This window comes from Halyomorpha halys, unplaced genomic scaffold (assembly GCF_000696795.3).
Source record: "Halyomorpha halys isolate HHAL.00 unplaced genomic scaffold, Hhal_1.1 Scaffold816.1, whole genome shotgun sequence".
Taxonomy (NCBI): domain Eukaryota; kingdom Metazoa; phylum Arthropoda; class Insecta; order Hemiptera; family Pentatomidae; genus Halyomorpha; species Halyomorpha halys.
The window spans coordinates 109,102-129,128 of NW_027115406.1; the positions used below are offsets into that span (position 1 = coordinate 109,102).

At 31.4% G+C, this 20,027-nt stretch overlaps 1 protein-coding gene across 4 annotated transcripts in view; it reads right to left on the minus strand.

Moving 5' to 3' along the window:
* LOC136797030 (phosphatase and actin regulator 4-like) overlaps positions 1–20,027 on the minus strand; it is a 254,080-nt gene that overhangs the window by 19,260 nt on the left and 214,793 nt on the right. For 3 of the 4 annotated variants that reach the window (XM_067052453.1, XM_067052452.1, XM_067052451.1), the window contains 2 exons: positions 18,880–19,038; positions 2,276–2,380 (listed from right to left, as the gene is read on the minus strand). In XM_067052453.1, coding sequence (XP_066908554.1) covers positions 2,276–2,380; positions 18,880–19,038 — 264 coding nt within the window. The remainder of the gene's footprint in view (positions 1–2,275; positions 2,381–18,879; positions 19,039–20,027) is intronic. The other variant, XM_067052454.1, reaches the window with a different exon arrangement.

Consider the following 20,027-nt stretch of genomic DNA (forward strand, 5'->3'; position numbering starts at 1 on the left):
TTTTAATCAAAATTTAATATAACCACTTCTGTAGAGTATAGGGTCTTTTGACAAACAAAAATTTGAAATTTAACACCAAAACAATTTTTTTAATTATTTTTTGAATATAAATTTTTCCCTATCAAATAGATAATACAAATCAACATGTTCGATAATGATTTAACTTATATACATTTAATCCTGCAATAATAATTTTCCAAAAAGTAAATATATTGAATTTTAATACAAAAAAAAGTCTTGTTATTGGCTAGAGTAATAAAGTGAAACTTATGTTAATATAATAATGTATTACGATGTTATCAATAATGACATTTATTTTACAATAATAATAATAATAATAATAATGTAAACCTACAACCCATGAATGGCCAACGGTTCAGTTCTTTTTAAAGGAAGTACTGTTTCTAGAACAACGGATATACACGATGATTTTTCAAGATCACGAACAACAGCCAGATTTTTCTCCAATTAAGGGTACTTACTTTATGTGGCTTTAGGTAGACCCTAGGACCCCTGAACCCATAGGGTTGACTCACAGCTAACAAGTAACAGAAAAAATAATTACTGACACAGCCGGATTCGAATCCGAGTCCTGAGAGTTGTTAGCACCTGAATACTATGCATGTAAATAGTACATGATGAATAAAGATCAGGAAAAAATTATAATATAAATTAATAATAGTCGATATATAAATAAATGAATTCTCAAAAATAAAATAAAAATAAGAAAAGAAAAAACAAATAGAGAGAAAAAGTTTAAGATAATAATAGTAGTTCATTAATAAAAAAACAACACGTAAACGTAGTTTAACTATTGTTATCACTAAAAGCTTGCAAAAACAAATTCCCGGATAGAAAAATCCGTAATTCTGCTAAATTTAAAGCCAATGCTAGTTTTAGGAATCATTTTAAGAGAGTTTTTTTATTTCATATTTTTAAAAAAAAAATTTTATTTTTATTTTTTACTTATTTATTTTAGTATGTATGAGATCATTCATCAATATTACCTATTGCCCACAACTGTGTGGTAGATTGTAATATCTATCAATAAATAAATCTATCAAAAAAAAAAAGTTTTAGGAATTAAAGGTCACAATAGTTTAAAAAAGGAGGACTAATCAGAAAGGTATTCAGCTAGTTAAGCAGTTAAAGTTAACAGTTACTTTAAAAACTTCCAAGCTTCAAATCTTTCTGCTACTAAGTTTCGACTTTAAAATACGGTGACTGGAATACAAATGAATACATTCGTATTCACAGCTGTGAATGCGTTCGTCATCACATTCGTATTTAAATATCTCAATATGAATTCATTCCTGTTCATATTTATCGGAAATATTTTTGTTGAACACGAATACGCCCAACCCTGATCGAATCTAATAAAATACTTTATTTTGTTTTTCCTTAACATCATCGGCAGTTCACTATTTCAGAAATAGTTAAGTGTTTGAGAGAAACCTACAAAGTTGATTTGAAATCTAAGTTAGTAAAAGGAATATTTGAAATTATGTTCTTGTCAAGTACTTAAAAAAAAAAAAAACTAAAAATTTTCTATGACTAATGTTTTTCAAGAAAATTTCCGATCATCAAACAATTCAAGTTAGTTGCAGACTCCTTTTAATAAAATCTACTTATCCCTTATATCGTTAAAACTAACTAATTTTGAAGTAATCTGTTTTTATTCACTTTTAAAAACTGAACCAATTCTAACTATTCTAATAATGTATCCAGTAAAATTGGAACCCTTAAAAACAAATATATAATTTATTTATTTATATACAAATATAAATGGAATATTATTTAATAGGGATTTCATGTAATACAGGAATTTCATGTAAAATCCAATAAGATATTATTATGAATACAATTTAGCCCCGTTTAACCGGCGATCAAAATAAAAAAAGTGCTGAGAAAACACAACTTCGATTAAACAAGACAATAAAATTACCTTCACCACTATTAAAAACTGTAAAATTGTTGTTACGTTTTAATGAAGTCATATATCGAAACAAACTTTTATTTTAATTAAAATTGAATTGTCCTAATAAATTTAAATTCACCTTTATTCATATAAATATAACCTGTATATATAGTTTTGTATTGAATTTAATTTAATTTAATTAATATATGAGTTGAATTAATAATAGAGACTTCCTGTTGTACACTCCAGATCAATCGGCTCTCCCGCTTGACGGCCGACTATTCGACCCGTCGGACAGATAAGCGGGGTTCTATTTTAATATATATTTCAATTAAATTTATTAATTAATTAACTTACCGGGAAGAGACGCGGATAGAGGAGAAGTGGGACTGTCCAGCAGTAATATTCCCTTCTGTACCAGCTCCTCCCGCGGAGCCCGGACGGAAATTTTCCTTTCAAGAGCTGAAACAACCCAAAATTTGGAAAATTAATTACCCCATTAAAAAATAATAATTAAATATATTAATAATAAATACTATCATTTCATATATGGATAAAAACTGATCGTCCAGAAATTTATGATAGATATAAAATATTAATGTTTCATATTAAAAAAAAGTTGTTAAATTATAATGAAGAAATAAAACTGATTTATTTCCATTTAGAATCCAGTAAATGTAACCTTCATCCCAACATTTGCCTCATCCCATGTATGAAAAGACATTTTATTTTATAACATCATCGGAAGAGGAAAACAATGAAAAAAAAAATATTACACAACTACTAAAAGGAAAGAAATGCTTTGCATAAAAAAGTCATAAACAATTCATTTTTTTTTTTTATGTGGATACCATTTTGTACCACAACCCGTACTTTGTATTTATTTAGTGATTCCACAGGGAAAAACAAATCAACACATATGCAAACATTTTGTCCAATGAGCCCGAAGAACGGTGAAGAAAAAGAAAAAAAAGTTCTTTATTATAGGAAATTTAAGGAACAACAGAAATGTTAAAAAATAATTGATTTTTTGGTCAATTAAATCTGTAAGAAATGTTTAAATTATTAAGTATACTGGTTTCACAGTTTTTGTTACACAAACAATAACGGCAGACAAATAACCTTATTGTTAAAAATATTATTGAAAAAAAAAATCAGATCTGAAGGGGTACTATTTTAGGAGGGTGAGAGAGTGTAGGTCAGTGGTAAGGCAATGTGCTACTAACTCCAAGCTGTCCGGTTCGAATCCGGTTGTATAGACAATAACTTTATGTTTCTCTGTAGCCGCGCGTCAGGTTTCGGGAGCGCTTCGGTATCCACTCAGCCTCATCAAGTGTGTATCCTTAATTTGGTAAATATATGGCGGTAAGCGTGATTATGACATTATCACCTCCTTGCACAACCGTTGGTCTTGTACCAGTACTTATTAAGTACTGCACTCCTGACCTTTCATGGGTTGAGGGTTAATTAGTTAATTTTTTTAGGAGGTCTGCAAATAATTTGGTTATAAATTAGGTTTATGGAAAATTTCAGTAAAAATAAATTGCTAGGTTTAAGAAATTTTAACAGCAATTACTTGGATAATTCCAGTAGATAAAAATACTCGAAATACCTAATTAATTTCGTTTTAATTGAAATAAAAAGTAACTGTGGTCTGAACAGCGTTGTGGACAAGACCAGTTATTTCTCATAGACTCGATAATATTCGACTTGCTTTCGATGATTTCTAGGAAAATTATGCTTTATAAGCTACCTCTTACTTTATACAAATCATTTACTATAATTTTATTACATTAAACTGATAAAATAATTTTATATATAAGTCGATAGATATCAGCGAGGAAAAAAGATTGTTTAATTATAGCTTATTTTCTTAACCTACATTATATATAGACTATTTATTGATTGTAAATAATTTTTATTTTTGAAATTTCAGTTCATATCATAGATTATAATTAAACTTCGAATTTGGTTTGAATTGGGCAGAGGGTGAAATGATTTAACACGATTTGTTCAAAAATAATTTTATACAATTTATTACTGACAATTTATCGGAGAAGAAAATTCAAGACAGGTAGGAGTGAGAAATGCGGAGCGGACCTCCAATAGCCAGCGGAGGATATTGCAGTCCTCACAAACTAATGGCCGAACTAGGAGAGCTCTAAACTCGTAATTTATAACCGGCTGGTGGTCCCTTCAACGTAACCCCCCCCCCTTTGGTAACCTTCCAAATTGATGTCCTCTGCAATCCTATCCTACTGGACCGCGGAATATACTGCTCCAACGTCTCAAGTATAAAAGAGGAATTGAAAAACAATTTTATGCACTTTATAAAAATTATTAAAACATATATGATAACATTAAACTAAATAAGTGTAACATTAATCAATCTCGACCAAAATCAAAGGTTCGGAAAATCAATTTTTTAAATAGAGAAAAAATTAGATAAATTGTTATTATTATAATTTTTTGGAAGATCGAAAATCGTACCTTTGCTACATTAGGGGTATTCATGATGTTGTGTTAAATGTAAAATGTTTTGCCATGTTAAATGTTATAACTATAAGATTGTGAGCAGCCCTATTTGAAGTCATGTTAAACATTAAATGCACAAGAGCCCCTAGCGGATTTTTTCAGCAACTTGTTGTATAAGCCTTTATGTTTATAACCTTCCTTCCAGAACCTCATGTTATTGTTGATTTAAGTAATTAATTAAAACATGCCTAGAGTGAGTGAAAAGTGGAATTTGTGTGAAAGTTTAGCTTATGAGTGTCTTATTGATCTTCAAACTTGTGAAGAAGAGAATGCAGATGAGCTAATTGACAAGTGTATTGAAAGTCACAACAACTAATATGGCGGCGATCTCAACTGGTCTATTGTGTGATGTCATTCTCGATTTAACTGACCAAGTAACAGACTCTCAGCCATGTTAAATGTTATTTCGTTTTACCACGGCAAAAGAAGGCAATTTTTTTCGATTTAACACGAGTTTTTCCATTTAACACGCTTTAACATAGATCATGAATACCCCTATTAAAGTAAGATGGCTCAGGTGCGTTAAATAAAAAACTCAAATAGTAGTTACCCGTTGATTGTATCCCAAACTCTCCAATCCCATATCACAGCCCTCCAAGAATGGTGTCGTAATTGGAGGAGTAAAATAAATCCCATCAAATCATCTTTACCCTTTGTCGTAAACCTACCGACTGCCCTACAGTCTCCTTTAATAATGTTGATCTTACCTCTGTAGAACAGATCCGCTACCTTGGACATCTTGCCAAACGACTAACCTGGAATCCTCACACAAGACTCAACTGCACGTCGATTTCGACTATTACAGCACTTACTAGACAAACAGTCTAAACTTCCAATCCATTACAAAAGACTGATCTACATGACTGTAATAAGGCCAATCTGGACATACGGGGTTGAGCTTTGGGGCTCCACTAAACCTTCGAATTCCTCTCGTACCAATCATTGCAATCCAAAATCCTTCGTAAAATCTTTGTCACAAATAAATAACTAAAATACATAAAGGCCTTAATGTTCCATATGTAACATCTTTAATCCGAACCAGATATTTCTTCTATTACTAACTCCCTAACCACCCAAACCCACTAGTTTCTAATCTTGCATTCTCTTCCATTCCTGACAATCCTCTGAGGCGCCTGCTAATGTAAAACGCCATTAGAGTGCTGCCAATGTATTATAATGTACAGTTGTAGACAGCAATAAATAAATAAATAAAAATAGTAATTAAACTATTTAATGTGAGCCAACGTTTCAGCCGATTTTGCAGGGCTTTATTAGGCTAAGAAAATTAGATAAAATATAAAAATACAGTTGTGTTATTTCTTTTTTTCTTGACTTTTATACTTATTTCTCTTATTTTTCCATGTTTTAGGAGTGTACCTCATTTTTATATCTCTTTTTAATTTGTGATTATTTCTGTTTTTATTAATTATCTAATGCCTTTTTGTAATTCTCGTTTATTTATACTTATCATCATAAATATCATCTTATTTTTATTTTTTAAAATTAACTTTGTTCATTTTTATATAGATTTTCACATATTTCAAATCATATTTAGCCACAAAATAGTTTACTTTTATCTTACGCGTTCTATTCTCTTTCTTTGGTACATTATTTTAGCCGTTCGTATAGTTTTAGCCTTGACGAAGCCTTACAAAGTGGGGCGAAAGATCGGTTTACATTAAACAGCTTAATTACTATTTGAGTTTGTTTTTTTTTACCGCACCCGGTTCATCTTCTTTTTATGTATTATTTTTATAAGAGTATTATACTCTTATGGTTTTAATTATTACTCAGAGCAATAGTTCCTTTGACAACAAAATCTTGACACTCTAGTATTGATTTTGTTGCTGTTAGTTCAGCGTATCCTGTTGGTGTTTGATGCCTTTGCAAACGTGGTTCCATTTATATTTCGATTATTCCGGTAGATACGAGCTCTCGACCAATCCAAATAATTTCGTTTTAATTGAAATGAAATACAACTGTGGTCTGAACCGCATTATGTGCTAGGCCACTGCCACTATGAAATCTCAAAGTCTCGAATATCAATTGCTTTCGATGATTTCCATGGAAATTGAGCTCCTGTTTTATAAGCTATTCTTTAATTTATACAAATATATCATTTACTATTATTTTATTACAATGAAAAATATTTTATAACAACACACTGGTGAAGTAATTTTACATATAAGTCGATAGATGTATAACACATTTGATGCCTTTTTCGATTTCAGGGGCTTTTTAAATATGGGTTTATCTCAAAGTCTCTCCTTCCCGTTTTAAGCTAATATTTCGAAAGTGATATAGGGCCCTCGCTCTTCGGGGGTTTAGCGGGGCGGGTCCGGCGGGGAAGGATGGCCTTTTTTTTTTAGCGTTACGATCTCCTCCTGTTTGTTTTTAGATTGTGACATGTCGTTCATCGACCAACGTACTCGCTGTAATTGTCCGTTTGAAAAGTCAGATAAGTAAGGCTACCATGGAGGGCGGGAATGTTATAGATGTATAATGTGAAAAAAGAGTGTTTAATTATATTCTTTTTAAAACCTTTATTATTTATCGACTATTTAATGATTATGTGAGTTGGTAGCTCAGTGGTAGGAACTGTGCTACTTACACCAAGGACCAGGGTTTGAATCTGGATGTGGGAGATAATTATTTTCCCCACTGTAACCATGAGTCAGCCCAGAGTGCTACAGGTAATATCCCGAAAGGATCATGATCCTCATAAATTGGGTACCTTTAATTAGGTAAAAATCTGTCGGTCGAGCATGATTCTGGCCAAATCACCTCCTTGCACAACCGTTTGTCTAGTAACAGCACTTCTTTACAAAGTAAGGCACCTCTGACCCTTCATGGGTTGCAACGGTACATATTTATTAATTGTAAATACATTTTTATTTTTCAAGTTTCAGCTCATATCGCTACTGATGATGACGCAATTGCAAACTTTCTTGAAGTTGACTTTATAGTATTGACGGGCTCAAAAATGGATTTAATAGATATTAGTAAAACGACATTATTGAACTGAAAAAATTCCTTTTCCCCCAATCAATGGTACTTTATAGAGGCTCAAGCTTGGGCGACCCTTAGTCGAGCTCCCGAATCCTCGAAGTTGACTAACTGCTACTTAAACAGAATAAATAATTATGTGCTAAAGCCGGATTCAAACCTGGATAGGTAATACACCATAGGTAATAATAAGTTGTGTCCTATAAATCATAACTATAGTGGATCATCCGATATAAATCATAAAACGAACGAAAGTAGAAGCTCACTGGTATTGAAGTTCATTCGTTCGCTATAAGTAAAAATGACATTACTAATAAGGTTTGGAATAGTGAAAAAGAGAGTGAAATACCAACTTCAAATAACTACTCGCCGTTTGTATAAGGAAGATGGCATCTGGTCGGGATCCTAACATGGAGAAGAAACTGTCTGCAAGAGCTAAGAGTTCCTTTTGCGAATCGGAGAAATCAATTTCACTCAATCACAACAAGTCGTTCGAGATATAAATACAAATATACGACCGTACTCGTACCTCAAATTTTTACACTTTAAGAAAAAAATATTTTAAATAAAAAGTAGAAATACTTGATAAACGAGACGTGAAAATTCAAAAAAGGGATAAATCCAAATTTGAAAATTTTTCCGGAAAACCAAAAATATGAACATGATTCAAGGGATTTTTTAAACTATAAAAACGAACAAACATAGTTGACAACTGTTTTTTTACAAACGACTTGGCAACAGTGTCCAACAGTGTCCAATAAAATGGAATTTTAATTTTACTTTATGCCTCCCTGCTTAGAATATAAGGGAAATAAATGCTTCGGATAATCGGAGCTCTAAGGTATATTAAAATTAAATAAATCATAAAACGCTTCAAGGAGACATAGATAAGACTGCTATGATTCAGAACATTATAGTAATAAAGTGGAACAGTGTGGCCTGTACTGTGCTCTAGCATACTACCTTAACGCGTGTATAATGAACGGTCTGCTGTTTAGAGACCAGGCATCTCCTGTCAAACAACTTTAAATAAATCAACAAAGACTGCCAATTTTCCGTGGAATTTGAAGTTTTTATTGGAGTCATGATAAATGTGTATTAGGTGCCGCCTTTCTCTTGAAAGCGGCGGATGGGAAGAACTCTTGACGGGCCTAAGGCCTGTGCCAACTTTTATGGAAAGCGAACAGCGAACTACAACGGCAAGCGTAGCAATGAAAGACCTCTGTAATCAGTGAAACGAAAGAAAGTATTAGCTGGCTCACGCATGCGCAGTACAGATTTCGTGTGACTACGATTCCGGCTCCAATAATCAAACTGTCGACCATTTGTTCGGAGTCCAGATTCCACGTTCAGAGTCTTCAGCAGGGAGCAGGACTTACGATTCTGAACTTAGTTTCGTTTGGTCACACGCAGTACATTAATCCCGTTACCAATTTCAACGGTGGAAAAAACATTGCGTTTAATCAGAGCAAACCTGCAAGAATGTTCTATCGTAAAGAACTAAGGACCCCCACTTCGTGGAAGGCATCACGATTAAGAGTATTGAAAAGGTTTTCCATTTTGAGCTAAGATTACAGTAATTAGGATAGGATAGGTATTTACATCGGGACCTGTCCGTGCCGTACTTCAGGTACCCCGATTGTATTTTTAAATTATATATAATTATTGTAGAACAAAGGGGTGGTTAAAAATGTGAGACCTTTTCTGTCAATGAACATGCATATATTTTCTTTATTCAAATATTAATAACTGGGGTTAGTGTGCTATTTTAGTAATATACATATAACATAACAAGTAAATACAATATATACAATAAGTAAATTTGCTATAGGTGACATAGTGACATGATACAAACATGTGGAGAATCTACCCCTGATAGAACTCCAATAACATTTCTAGAGGAGAAGATCTCGTGGCCATCTTCTTTTCAGACGCCTAGGAGGATTATTAGGTAATGAAGGAGAAGCCAGGTTAGAAACAAGTGGATTTGGGTGGTTGAGAAGTTTATTATGGAAGGAACGGTATCTGGTTCTGGCCAAATCGGCAACATATGGAACATTGAGGTCCTGATGGATGACCTGATTTGTGACAAAGTAAGGAGAATTAAGTATTTTACGAAGGATTTTGGACTGTAAGGATTGGATTCTGGAGGAATTTGATGGTTTAGTGGAGCCCCATCTCAACTCAAATCAAATCTCAACTCCGTATGTCCAGATAGGCCTTATAATAGTCATGTCTTTTCTATAATAAATCAGTCTTTTGTAATGGATTGGCAATTTAGACCGTTTATCTAAATGTTGCAATAGTCGGAATCTACGAGCAGTTTCTTGTCTTTTTAGTCTTGTATGAGGATTCCATATCAGTCGTTTGTCGAGATGTTATTATATGATTTAAGAACAGACTTAGGTGGTCTAATAGATTATAATATTGGCTTATCTCAGTGAGTATGTTGGAAGTTTCGCTGTCGCGGTCACTTCTGCGTCTGATTTGAGCTTCCCTCGTCCAGGTAGACTAGTAGGCGAAATGGTGAAGACCATGTACTTCGCTTCAGGTGTCCGAAAGAACTTCTTTCTATCTCGGAGGCTGGCCAGCTAGTCCTCGACTCTGGTGTGATGGTAGGGGCAGGCCAGGTCCTACCTTGCATGGTGCATATGCTGGGGCGCATTGCAGTCTTCGGGGTCTCCCGGTGTCCGCGGCCAGGGGGCATCAGAAAATGAGACCCCCGACCCCAACTTTCAAGTTCAAAAAATAACCGACAAATTCGGATTACTTAAATCCAACAATAGGATTATAGCAAGGATTGAATTTAAGTATATAATAAAATTATAAGTATATAAACTAAAGGAAACGGTAAAATCGATGAATTTAGCTACTGAGAAAATGTTGGGTAGAAAACAATGGAATTTTTTACTTTTAATTTTAATAATAAATTTTAGAAGTTTAACGAAGAAGTTATATTAATTGAAGTGGTAAGTGGATGAAGGAGTTATATAACAAATAGTAAAATTTAAGAAAACACGGTTTATTTATTTATTTTGTAGGATATTTTTGTTTTGAAGTGTACATAGCCCCTCCCACACTAGGTATCTCAGTTATTAATTGAATTTTGAGGTACGTGCACATCACACCACCTAGAAAGCCACCTATCCTCTTCGTCCACACTAAAGATTTAAAAGATCTAAAAATGGTTCATAGCCCGTACATTCTTTCATACTTACCCTTTCAATTACATTTCAAATTTAAATTCAATTTTACATCAGATTAAAAAAAAAATTCATGCTATTCTTCCGAGGTCCATTATTTCAGTTTAAAACTACCCTATTTTGTCAATTCTTCACACAAACATCAAAACTTTTTATTATAGTCAATTTACACTATGATACTTTATTACAACAATGTAGAAAAAAAAATGAATAATTAGCTTTATCGCTAGTGATTAATTCATATTGGACTGTTCTAGCTTATTAATCGTAGTAGCCTTCTACAACGCCCTAATAGTCAAAATTGTAACTAATAAACTTCATTTATATCAATCAATTTTATATGTGATTTTGTCACCGACCGATAGCTGCTATCTGGATAGATCTTATTGGATATACTTCACTAAATAAATAAATAAAAAAAAAAAAGAACCGTTAGTAAAAATGGTACATATTACATTTAATTTTCTAAATGAATAAAATAATTAAAATTTGTAATTGTATAATGAATGTAGAAAGGATACAATGTACTCTAATTTGAAAAATGAATTGATGAATATGAAAAAATAAATAATAATAGAGTTTGCAGGAATAATTTTATTTAAAGAGTTCAATTACAGTTTCACACTCATTTAATTATTATAACATACATTAAATTGTATTCATTTTTATTCAAAATGGATCGTATTTGGAAGAATTACGACAAAATTGGTACGAGGGAGGATAGAATAAAAAAGTAAATAAATAAAATTGATTTAAGAGCCGTGACTTTTCGTGGCAAAAAAGCTTTCACAACTGAGAAAGGGCAATGTCACCTCTCCACTAATCAGACGCACCTGACAGGCCCCTATAATAAACCACCTTACTATATGGCACATCCATCGTTTCACCATAGCTTTGAATTGCGCCATTTATTTAATTTCTTTTTGTTGTTTTTTTTAAATATTTATTTATTGCTACATACAACTGTACATTATAATGCATATATCAGATTTACTAAATGTATTATAATGTACAATAATACATTTAGTAAATCTGATCCAAGTTAAATTGGAGTGTTACAGGCGTGTAGAGAAACTATCCATTGGTAGCACTCTAATGACATTTTACATTAGCTGGTCTCGTGGCCATCTTCTTTTCAGGCCCCTCGGAGGATTGTCAGGAATGGAAGAGGATGCAAGGTTAGAAACTAGGGGGTTTGAGTGGTTAGGGAGTTTATAATGGAAGGAGTGATATCTGGTTCGGGCTAGATCGGTTACATAGGGAACATTAAGGTCTTTATGTATGATTTTATTTGTGACAAAGTAAGGAGCATTGAGGATTTTACGAAGGATTTTGTATTGTAAGGATTCAATGCGAGAGCAATTCGAAGGTTTAGTGGAGCCCCAAAGCTCAACTCCATATGTCCAGATTGGCCTGATTACAGTCAGGTAGATGAGTCTTTTGTATTGTGTTGGAAGTTTAGACCGTTTGTCTAGTAAGTGCTGTAATAGACAAAATCGACGTGCAGTTTCTGTCTTTTCAGTCTGGTGTGAGGATTTCAGGTTAATCGTTTGTCCAAATGTAGTCCAAGGTAGCGGATCTGTTCGACAGGCGTAAGAGTAACATCATTAAATGAAACTGTAGGGCAGTCAGTAGGTTTACGACGAAGGATAAAAGTGATTTGATGGGATTTGTTGGAATTTATCTTAATCCTCCAATTACGATACCAATCTTCGAGGGCTGTGATATGGGATTCTTTTTTTAATATGCGTATATTCTTTGTATACAACTAGCAGATTTGACAAAGCTTCGCTATTGCTATATTTGAGGATGTATATACATCAATTGAACACTATTGAAACTTTTATATAAATTAATAACTAGATGAAGTGATAAGACGGTTACTATAGCAATATAAATGTTAACAGCTAACATCGCTATATAATCATTAATACTAGATGATTTTTTTCTAATTATTTTAGATGATTTTTTCTAATTATTTTAGACATTTTGATTATCTATGTTATTATCATATATAAACTACATAACATATGAACAATTTTATTTAACAACCCTCATTGTGCTTTAATATTAGTACTGCATTCAAACAATGAAGACTGATTTACCTATCAAAGAGTTTATAGGATTGAAACAAAATATATATTTATGTGTGGCGGTTAATAAAGATATCAGAATAGTAAAAGAAAACTATTTGTTGTAAACCTAAAATATGAATAGTTTTTACACAATAACCCTCCCACTTCAACATTAGTACTGTATTGAAACAATTAAAAAATTAATTGAAAAAGTATTATTTTTTACTATTTTGATAGCTTTATTGACCGCCACGCGGACTATCTTCCTCCAATCTACTTCATAGGCTCAACTATTTTCTTACAAAATTTATATTCTAGAAACCCTTAAATACGAATTTTCGCACTAATGCTCCAAAGGGCAAAAACCGGATCTAGAACAGGAGATATAAAATAAAACGTTTGGAAAGTTTTTCTTTTTTCCAATCTAATATTTCGCCCTCATAAGGGCATTAAACCTAAAAGTTGTCAATGTAAGTTATGAGAGGAAACATTAAGCTTTCCAAACGGTTGTATTAGTGTAGGAATTGGATAAAATGCGAGTTAAAAACGATTTTAAGAATCATGGTCACCGAAATAAAACAAATTCCTCTAAATAAATAAAAGTAAATATGTTCAAATTTTTTATTTCTTCGACGGTTTCAGACAATGCTAAACACCCATATGATTTGCTTTAACAAAATTGGTTGAACTACTTTACTATAATCCTTATTTTTTTTTTTTAAATTTTAGTGCATAAACTATCGTTAAATACAATCATTAATACTTGTTCCTTATTCTTCAGAAAAAGACAAAACGATTAGCGTATAATAACCATGAAAAAATGTATACTCTTTAAGCTACGCCCGAAAAATAGCGAAAAATTCGGGCCAGCCTATAATAACCTTCTCTTAAAAAAATTACTAAAAAATCCCACAACAGTCGGATGAACACTATGGCAGTGCCTAAAGTACGAACAAGAAATATTCAGTTTTATATACTAGATATATAATAAAAAAAAAAATCTATAATACGTTAATGTAATCTTATTTTTAATCTGTGTTGATACAGAAACAACCAATAATTAAAATTGATATTTTTCGAGACAGTTACATTTAAAAATAACAGGGAAATATCAACTAAATAATTTTTTTAACTGGCTAGTTAAAAAAACTACATCTAACCCAAAATCAATGTGTTTTTTAAAGCTGTTTTTTCGTTTACGTTCTATTAAAAATGTTTGATTAAAATAATAATTAATTAACAATCTTGATGAGAATTCGATTGTAATTACTTTCTCAACTTTGTCAATTTCTGCTTCTGGGATAAATTTATGAATCACAAAAAATAAAGAAGTACTAAGCTTATAAATACTGAAATCAAGTTGTGACGAGTGATTAATCTTCTAATGAATTCGTTCTTGTCTCATATAAATTCCTCTTTAGATTATTTTATAATAAAAATATTGATTAAGATCACTGGAAAGTTTTGAGATGTTTCTCCTTTTGGATATACATTAAAATTTTCTTTAAAACCAACTGAAATAAAGGATGATTCACTTAATTATTATTTTGTATCCTTGACAAAAACTGGTTTTCCTTGGTTTTCTTATGTGAAAACAGAGTTTATCGCTCTAGGAATGAAACGAAGGATGCGAATGATTCACGTGTGAAAATCGTTGACTGTATGAATGCAGGAATGACCAACCGTTTTATAGGGTTCATTACCACTTCATTACGTTTCACCCTCAAATTAGGCCTTGTAATTGGTAATAAAACTAGTTAATTTAGTTTTTCATAATTACTTCATTTAATTTAGAGTAAATAGTATTCTTTCTAAAAAACACTCATTATACAATCAAAAAATTTAATTTAGTTTGAAGACAAAAGAAATCCCTTTTTGAAATCAATTTTCGACGGTCAACGTAATTTTTGAACGTTTTAATTAGTTAAGATTTTGACTATTAGGGCGTCGTGAAGGCTACTACGATTAATAAGCTAGAACAGCCCAATATGAATCAATCTCTAGTGAAAAAGCTAATTATTCTTTTTATTTCTACATATTTGTGATATAAGTATTATAGTGTAAATTAACTGTAATAAAAAAATTTAATGTTCATGTGTAGAATTGACAAAATAAGGTAATTTTTAACTGAAATGATTGATCTGGACAGAATAGCATGAAAACATTTTTTTTTTTAAATTGATGTAAAATTTTTTTTAAGATTGTCTTTGAGGATGGCCGAAGTGGCAGAAACATTGGATTTATAAAGAAATACAAAACAATCTGTTTGAGACTTAAATTGGATAAAATTTATTTGATTTCATCTAATAATTCAACTAACAAATAATAAAATGAAAATAAAGTAAACAATAATTGATAAGAACATATGAAGTGAATAATAATGAATTCTGTTTTAAGATAACAAAACCTCTTTTTGAAATAAAGTTCATAAATCAATGTAATTTTTTAACGTCAATGAACCATAGTTTTGTATTAAAAAAAATGATTATAACACTTTTAATAAATCTAACTAAGAAATTAAACATACTTAAGTTGAATTATGAAATGATTTTATAATTGCCTTATAAATTAAACCGTTGACTGTGGTTGATTTGAGATACTCCTACCAGCTTTGTAAGACTGTAAAGGGACAAATATAGAGAAAGAAAATCCCTCTCAGGGAAAATTACTAATTTTTAATTTAATAGAAAAATGGTATTCGAGGGTTTCATACAACGCTAAAATTAAAATTAAATGCTTTTTCCTAAAACAAAATTAGTTGACTTACTTTACTGAATTTTTTATTTTGTTTTGTTAATTTTTAGTGAATAAAAAATCATTTCACAGAATCAGTAATACTTAAGAGACAAATCGATTAGCATATAATAACCCTGGAAAAATGTATAGATTTTGAGCTACGCGCCATGAATGCTTAATTTTGTTAACTTGTTAACTTTTTTTTTTAATAAAAAAATTGGAACAGCCTATAATTTTCTAGAGAAAATCTTAAACATTTAGCAAAAAGGCCATAATCTGATGAACAGTATGGCAGTACGTAAAATACGAAAAAACAAATATTTAGTTTCATTTATTTTACATAGAATTGTATATACAATGGGACTAAAGTTGTAGTACAAGAGCCCGGTAGAAAAAAAGTCAGTAATCTCACCCTAACTTTTGATTACTTTAATGAAAACTATGTATAATAACAGGTCAAAATCGATGAATCTGCCAAGTGTAGTAAGGACGAATATAAAATGTCGGCTGTTCCACAACACTAAAAAAAAAAATTAATTTCTAATTCGGAGCTCTATATCTAAAATTTATAACAACAATAGAAAACCCATTTATCCTATCATTTAAAGTACAGTTGAATTAGCTAAAGTATGAGTTCAGTTTTTTAAAAAACAACATTAAAAAAAAAATTAATTTATTGTGAGAAATCTATATTTCAGAGACCATGAGACGTACGTTATGTCTATGTATTGTCATCATTACAGTAATAAAAAATTGTGGTGAAATAACTATATTTTTTCTCCTCTTGGGCTTTTGATCTATTGGAACATTTTCAATTCTTATTCAAGCATTCTTATTTCAGAATAAAAGACAAAAAACTTTTTTTTTTGTCAGATCTATCTCTATTAAAACAGTGGTTAGCGAATGAAATATAACTTTTCTATAATTCAGTTTGTATTGTTTAAAAACCTTGTGGCAGTCTTGTGACTGGCCGACAGAAATGAAATTTCAAAAAATGAGATAATATATTAAAATTTTATTAACAATAATCAGGCGTTCCCTCTTATAGCACAAGACAGATAATATTAATTTAAACATTCAAAAATAATATTAAAATAATTATAAATAGGCAATAAAATAAATAAACTGTTATTTAACGTGATGATTAAAATACTGGAATTAAATGTGTTCATTATCAATATATCAGTTATTTTAGCATGCACGGCACGGACTGATTCCTATTTAATTAAAGATAAACACAGGTGAGCAATCTAGATCACTAAAGCTTGTTACAACTTTAACTTATTTATGTTAACAATTAATGGCATGAGTGAATGTAGGTATTATGTCACATTTTAGCAAAAATGGAGATTTTCGTTTTAAAAAATATTATAAATACTGGTTTTAATATAGCAGCTTGTTCGATTTTTCTAGAGCTTCAACGGTAGATTTCAAAAGTTGAAAAATGTTAGAGAAAAAATTATTTCAGATGAATGGAATATGGTCCGGGTGCTGTAAAAAAAAAAACTCAAATAGTAAATAATTATAATATTTTATTGAGCCAACGTTTCGCACCACGTTGCAGGGCTTCGTCAGGGCTAAAAAAGATACAAACACTATAGTTACAAAAAGGAAAAAAGAAAAAACATAAGTGGAAAATAATTTAAATAAAAAGGGTAATAGTAACATATAGATAAGAGAAGAAATATTAAAGAAAGTGTATTACTACTTACTTAAAGTATTACTTTCTTTAATATTTCTTCTCTTATCTATATGTTACTATTACCCTTTTCATTTAAATTATTTTCCACTTATGTTTTTTCTTTTTTCCTTTTTGTAACTATAGTGTTTGTATCTTTTTTAGCACTGACAAAACCCTGCAACATGGGGCGAAACGTTGGCTCAATAAAATAGTATAATTATTTACTATTTGAGTTTTTTTTTACCGCACCCGGACCATATTCCATTCATCTATACACACGGTTAATCAATAATCTTCCAAAAAATTATTTCACTTCATTTTTTTTATTACATCGATGAAAACTATATACAGTTAAAAGTTAAAATTGATGACTCTGCCAACTATGGAAATATAAAAAGGCGGCTGTTTCAGAAGTTACAAAAAATTAATTTTTGAGTACTTTCAAATGAATATAATATTTCTTGTTATTTTTCTGTTTGAGTATGGTTCAGTTTTTCCTAAGGTATACATAAAAATACAAAAAGTAAATATTGAAGAATTTAAGAGACACGCCCCCAGGAACAGCAGCCTTATTTTTATTCCCCTTATAATCGTTTTCATTGTCACATATTTTAACTCTTGAAAGTACTTTAATTTTCATTAAAGTAATCAAAAAATTAAACAAGCATGAGCTAGTGTGAACAGAATTAGACTTTTGAAAGCTATGGTAAAAATGACGCCAATGAACACTAACAGGAATTTTTTGAGGAGAATGCTAGATACAGGGTGATCCACTGACTCATGTTCTTTTTAATTTAGCACTGTAAGTAGCAATTCGTTTAAATAGAACTAATCCAGGAGGAACCATTTGCAATCTGCTGGCTCAACATAAGCATACGAAGATTTTGTGGTCATTGCCGCAAGAACCGAACAGCATTACAAGGAAGAACATTATAGGGATACGAAGAAGCAGTATTTAAATTAGACCTCAAGGTTAATGAAGATAGTTCATGTACATGAAAAGTTCAAGAAGGGATAAGGAAGTGACTTTCAGAGAACACAAGTTTCAGCTCTGTAAACCAGTTTAAGTACCTGAGAAGCCTGGTTCCAGATGACAACAAAGTAGAGGTCAGGCAGGATAGCAGCAAGGAATATTTGTTAATTTCTTACTGAAAAATTTATTGAAGTTTAGATCTCTCTCTAAAATAATAAAAATGGTAATCTAGAAAACTATCGTAGGGCTAGTAGTAATCTATGGGAGTGTAACCTGGCCCTTGACAAGAAAAGTGGAACGAATGGTCAAGTCCTGAGAGAAAGGTATTGAGAAGGATATGGGGAGGTGTCTCGAAGAATGGGATTTGGAGAAGAAGGAATGAGGAGCTGATGGAACAGTGGTTTTAGTTAAAAGAGTACACATAAGATGAATAGGACACGTAGAAAGGATGCCCGATCAAAGGATATCCATGAAGACGCTATATGGGAAATCAGAAGAAAATGCAAGAGATCGGAGATTGGTTGGCTGTTGTGGGGGAGGCCGAGGTTCCTGCAGGCAGTGTAGTGACGTAACAATAATAATAATAATAATAATAATAATAACAAAATATTAAAATGAAATATTTTTTTCCTCTCCTTGGATTTTTTCTTATACTAAATTAAAAAATTAATTTTTTCCCCATTTTTTCCCCATATATATACACACAGAAACATCAAACTACAGAAATGTAAAACTGATCTTGAAGTACTTACATCTTGAGGTGGCTTCGAACTTCTCTGACTTCTTTTTCCGTTTCCACTTCCAAGGTTTGAAAAGGCGCCCGAAAGCAGAGAACTTGCTCTTTCTCTCGATAGGTGGAGTTGCGGATCCGAGGCTGTTTGTTCGGAGCCCAGCCCCGTTCACCTTTTTACCTGAAAACACAAAAAAAGATAAAATTAAATTATGTAATTTGGAGGAAGGCAACTTGTAGATGGCCATTTGCCCATAATATACAACCATAGGATTAGTAGTATGATAAGGGACAACTGGTCCCTTAATTCTCTTAAGCCTGTGTTAATCGCATAACCCAAAGGACATAAAGGTCTTATTGGATCCGCCCGACGACCATTACTTTATAAAGCGAATTCTAGAATATACGTATTGCATAAATTACAAATGAGAGGTTTCTACCATATACCTAACTAGTAAAAAATAAATAATAATAATTACAGGCACCTTCATATCGCTGCTTCGGAAAAATAATGATCCAACTGTAAATTTTTTTGTAATAGACTTATTGTTTTGGCAAACTCAAAAATGCATTTACTAATGTTTATATTTCGCCATGATGATGACTTCAACAATTATGTCGACAAACTTCTAGAAAATGCCTTTTTGAGCCCGCCAACACTTTTTTTTTTTTTAATTTGAAATTTACAACCATTATTATAAAATAATAAATACAATAGGTAAATGTGATAAATATTTCAGAACACTTGATAATCATGGGATTTTAAATTAGAAGATCCATTGGCCAGACAAATACTACTCCTACCAAGATAAACGTCATGAATTACATTATAGTAAATTAAACTAGCTTTAATTTGAATGCTAATAGACATCTGTACATCTAATGTCTCCTGAGATATAGATTTCTATAAATACAGTCTCTAACTACTGCTTTCTAAGTACACTGTTAATGAAATGGTTTTTAAAAAGCTTTATCTTAGAAACTATTGAACGTATATAGCTCTATTAGGGCTCATTTTTTTAGCAAATTTACTCTACTTTAAATGATGTCCTCTTAGGTTTTCTGGTGCTGTAGATAGTTTTTAAGATATAGAGCTCAGAATGAAAAATCAATGGTTTTTTAACGTTTCTAAACAGCTGCCATTTTTTAATCCCTCTACCCGTAATTGGC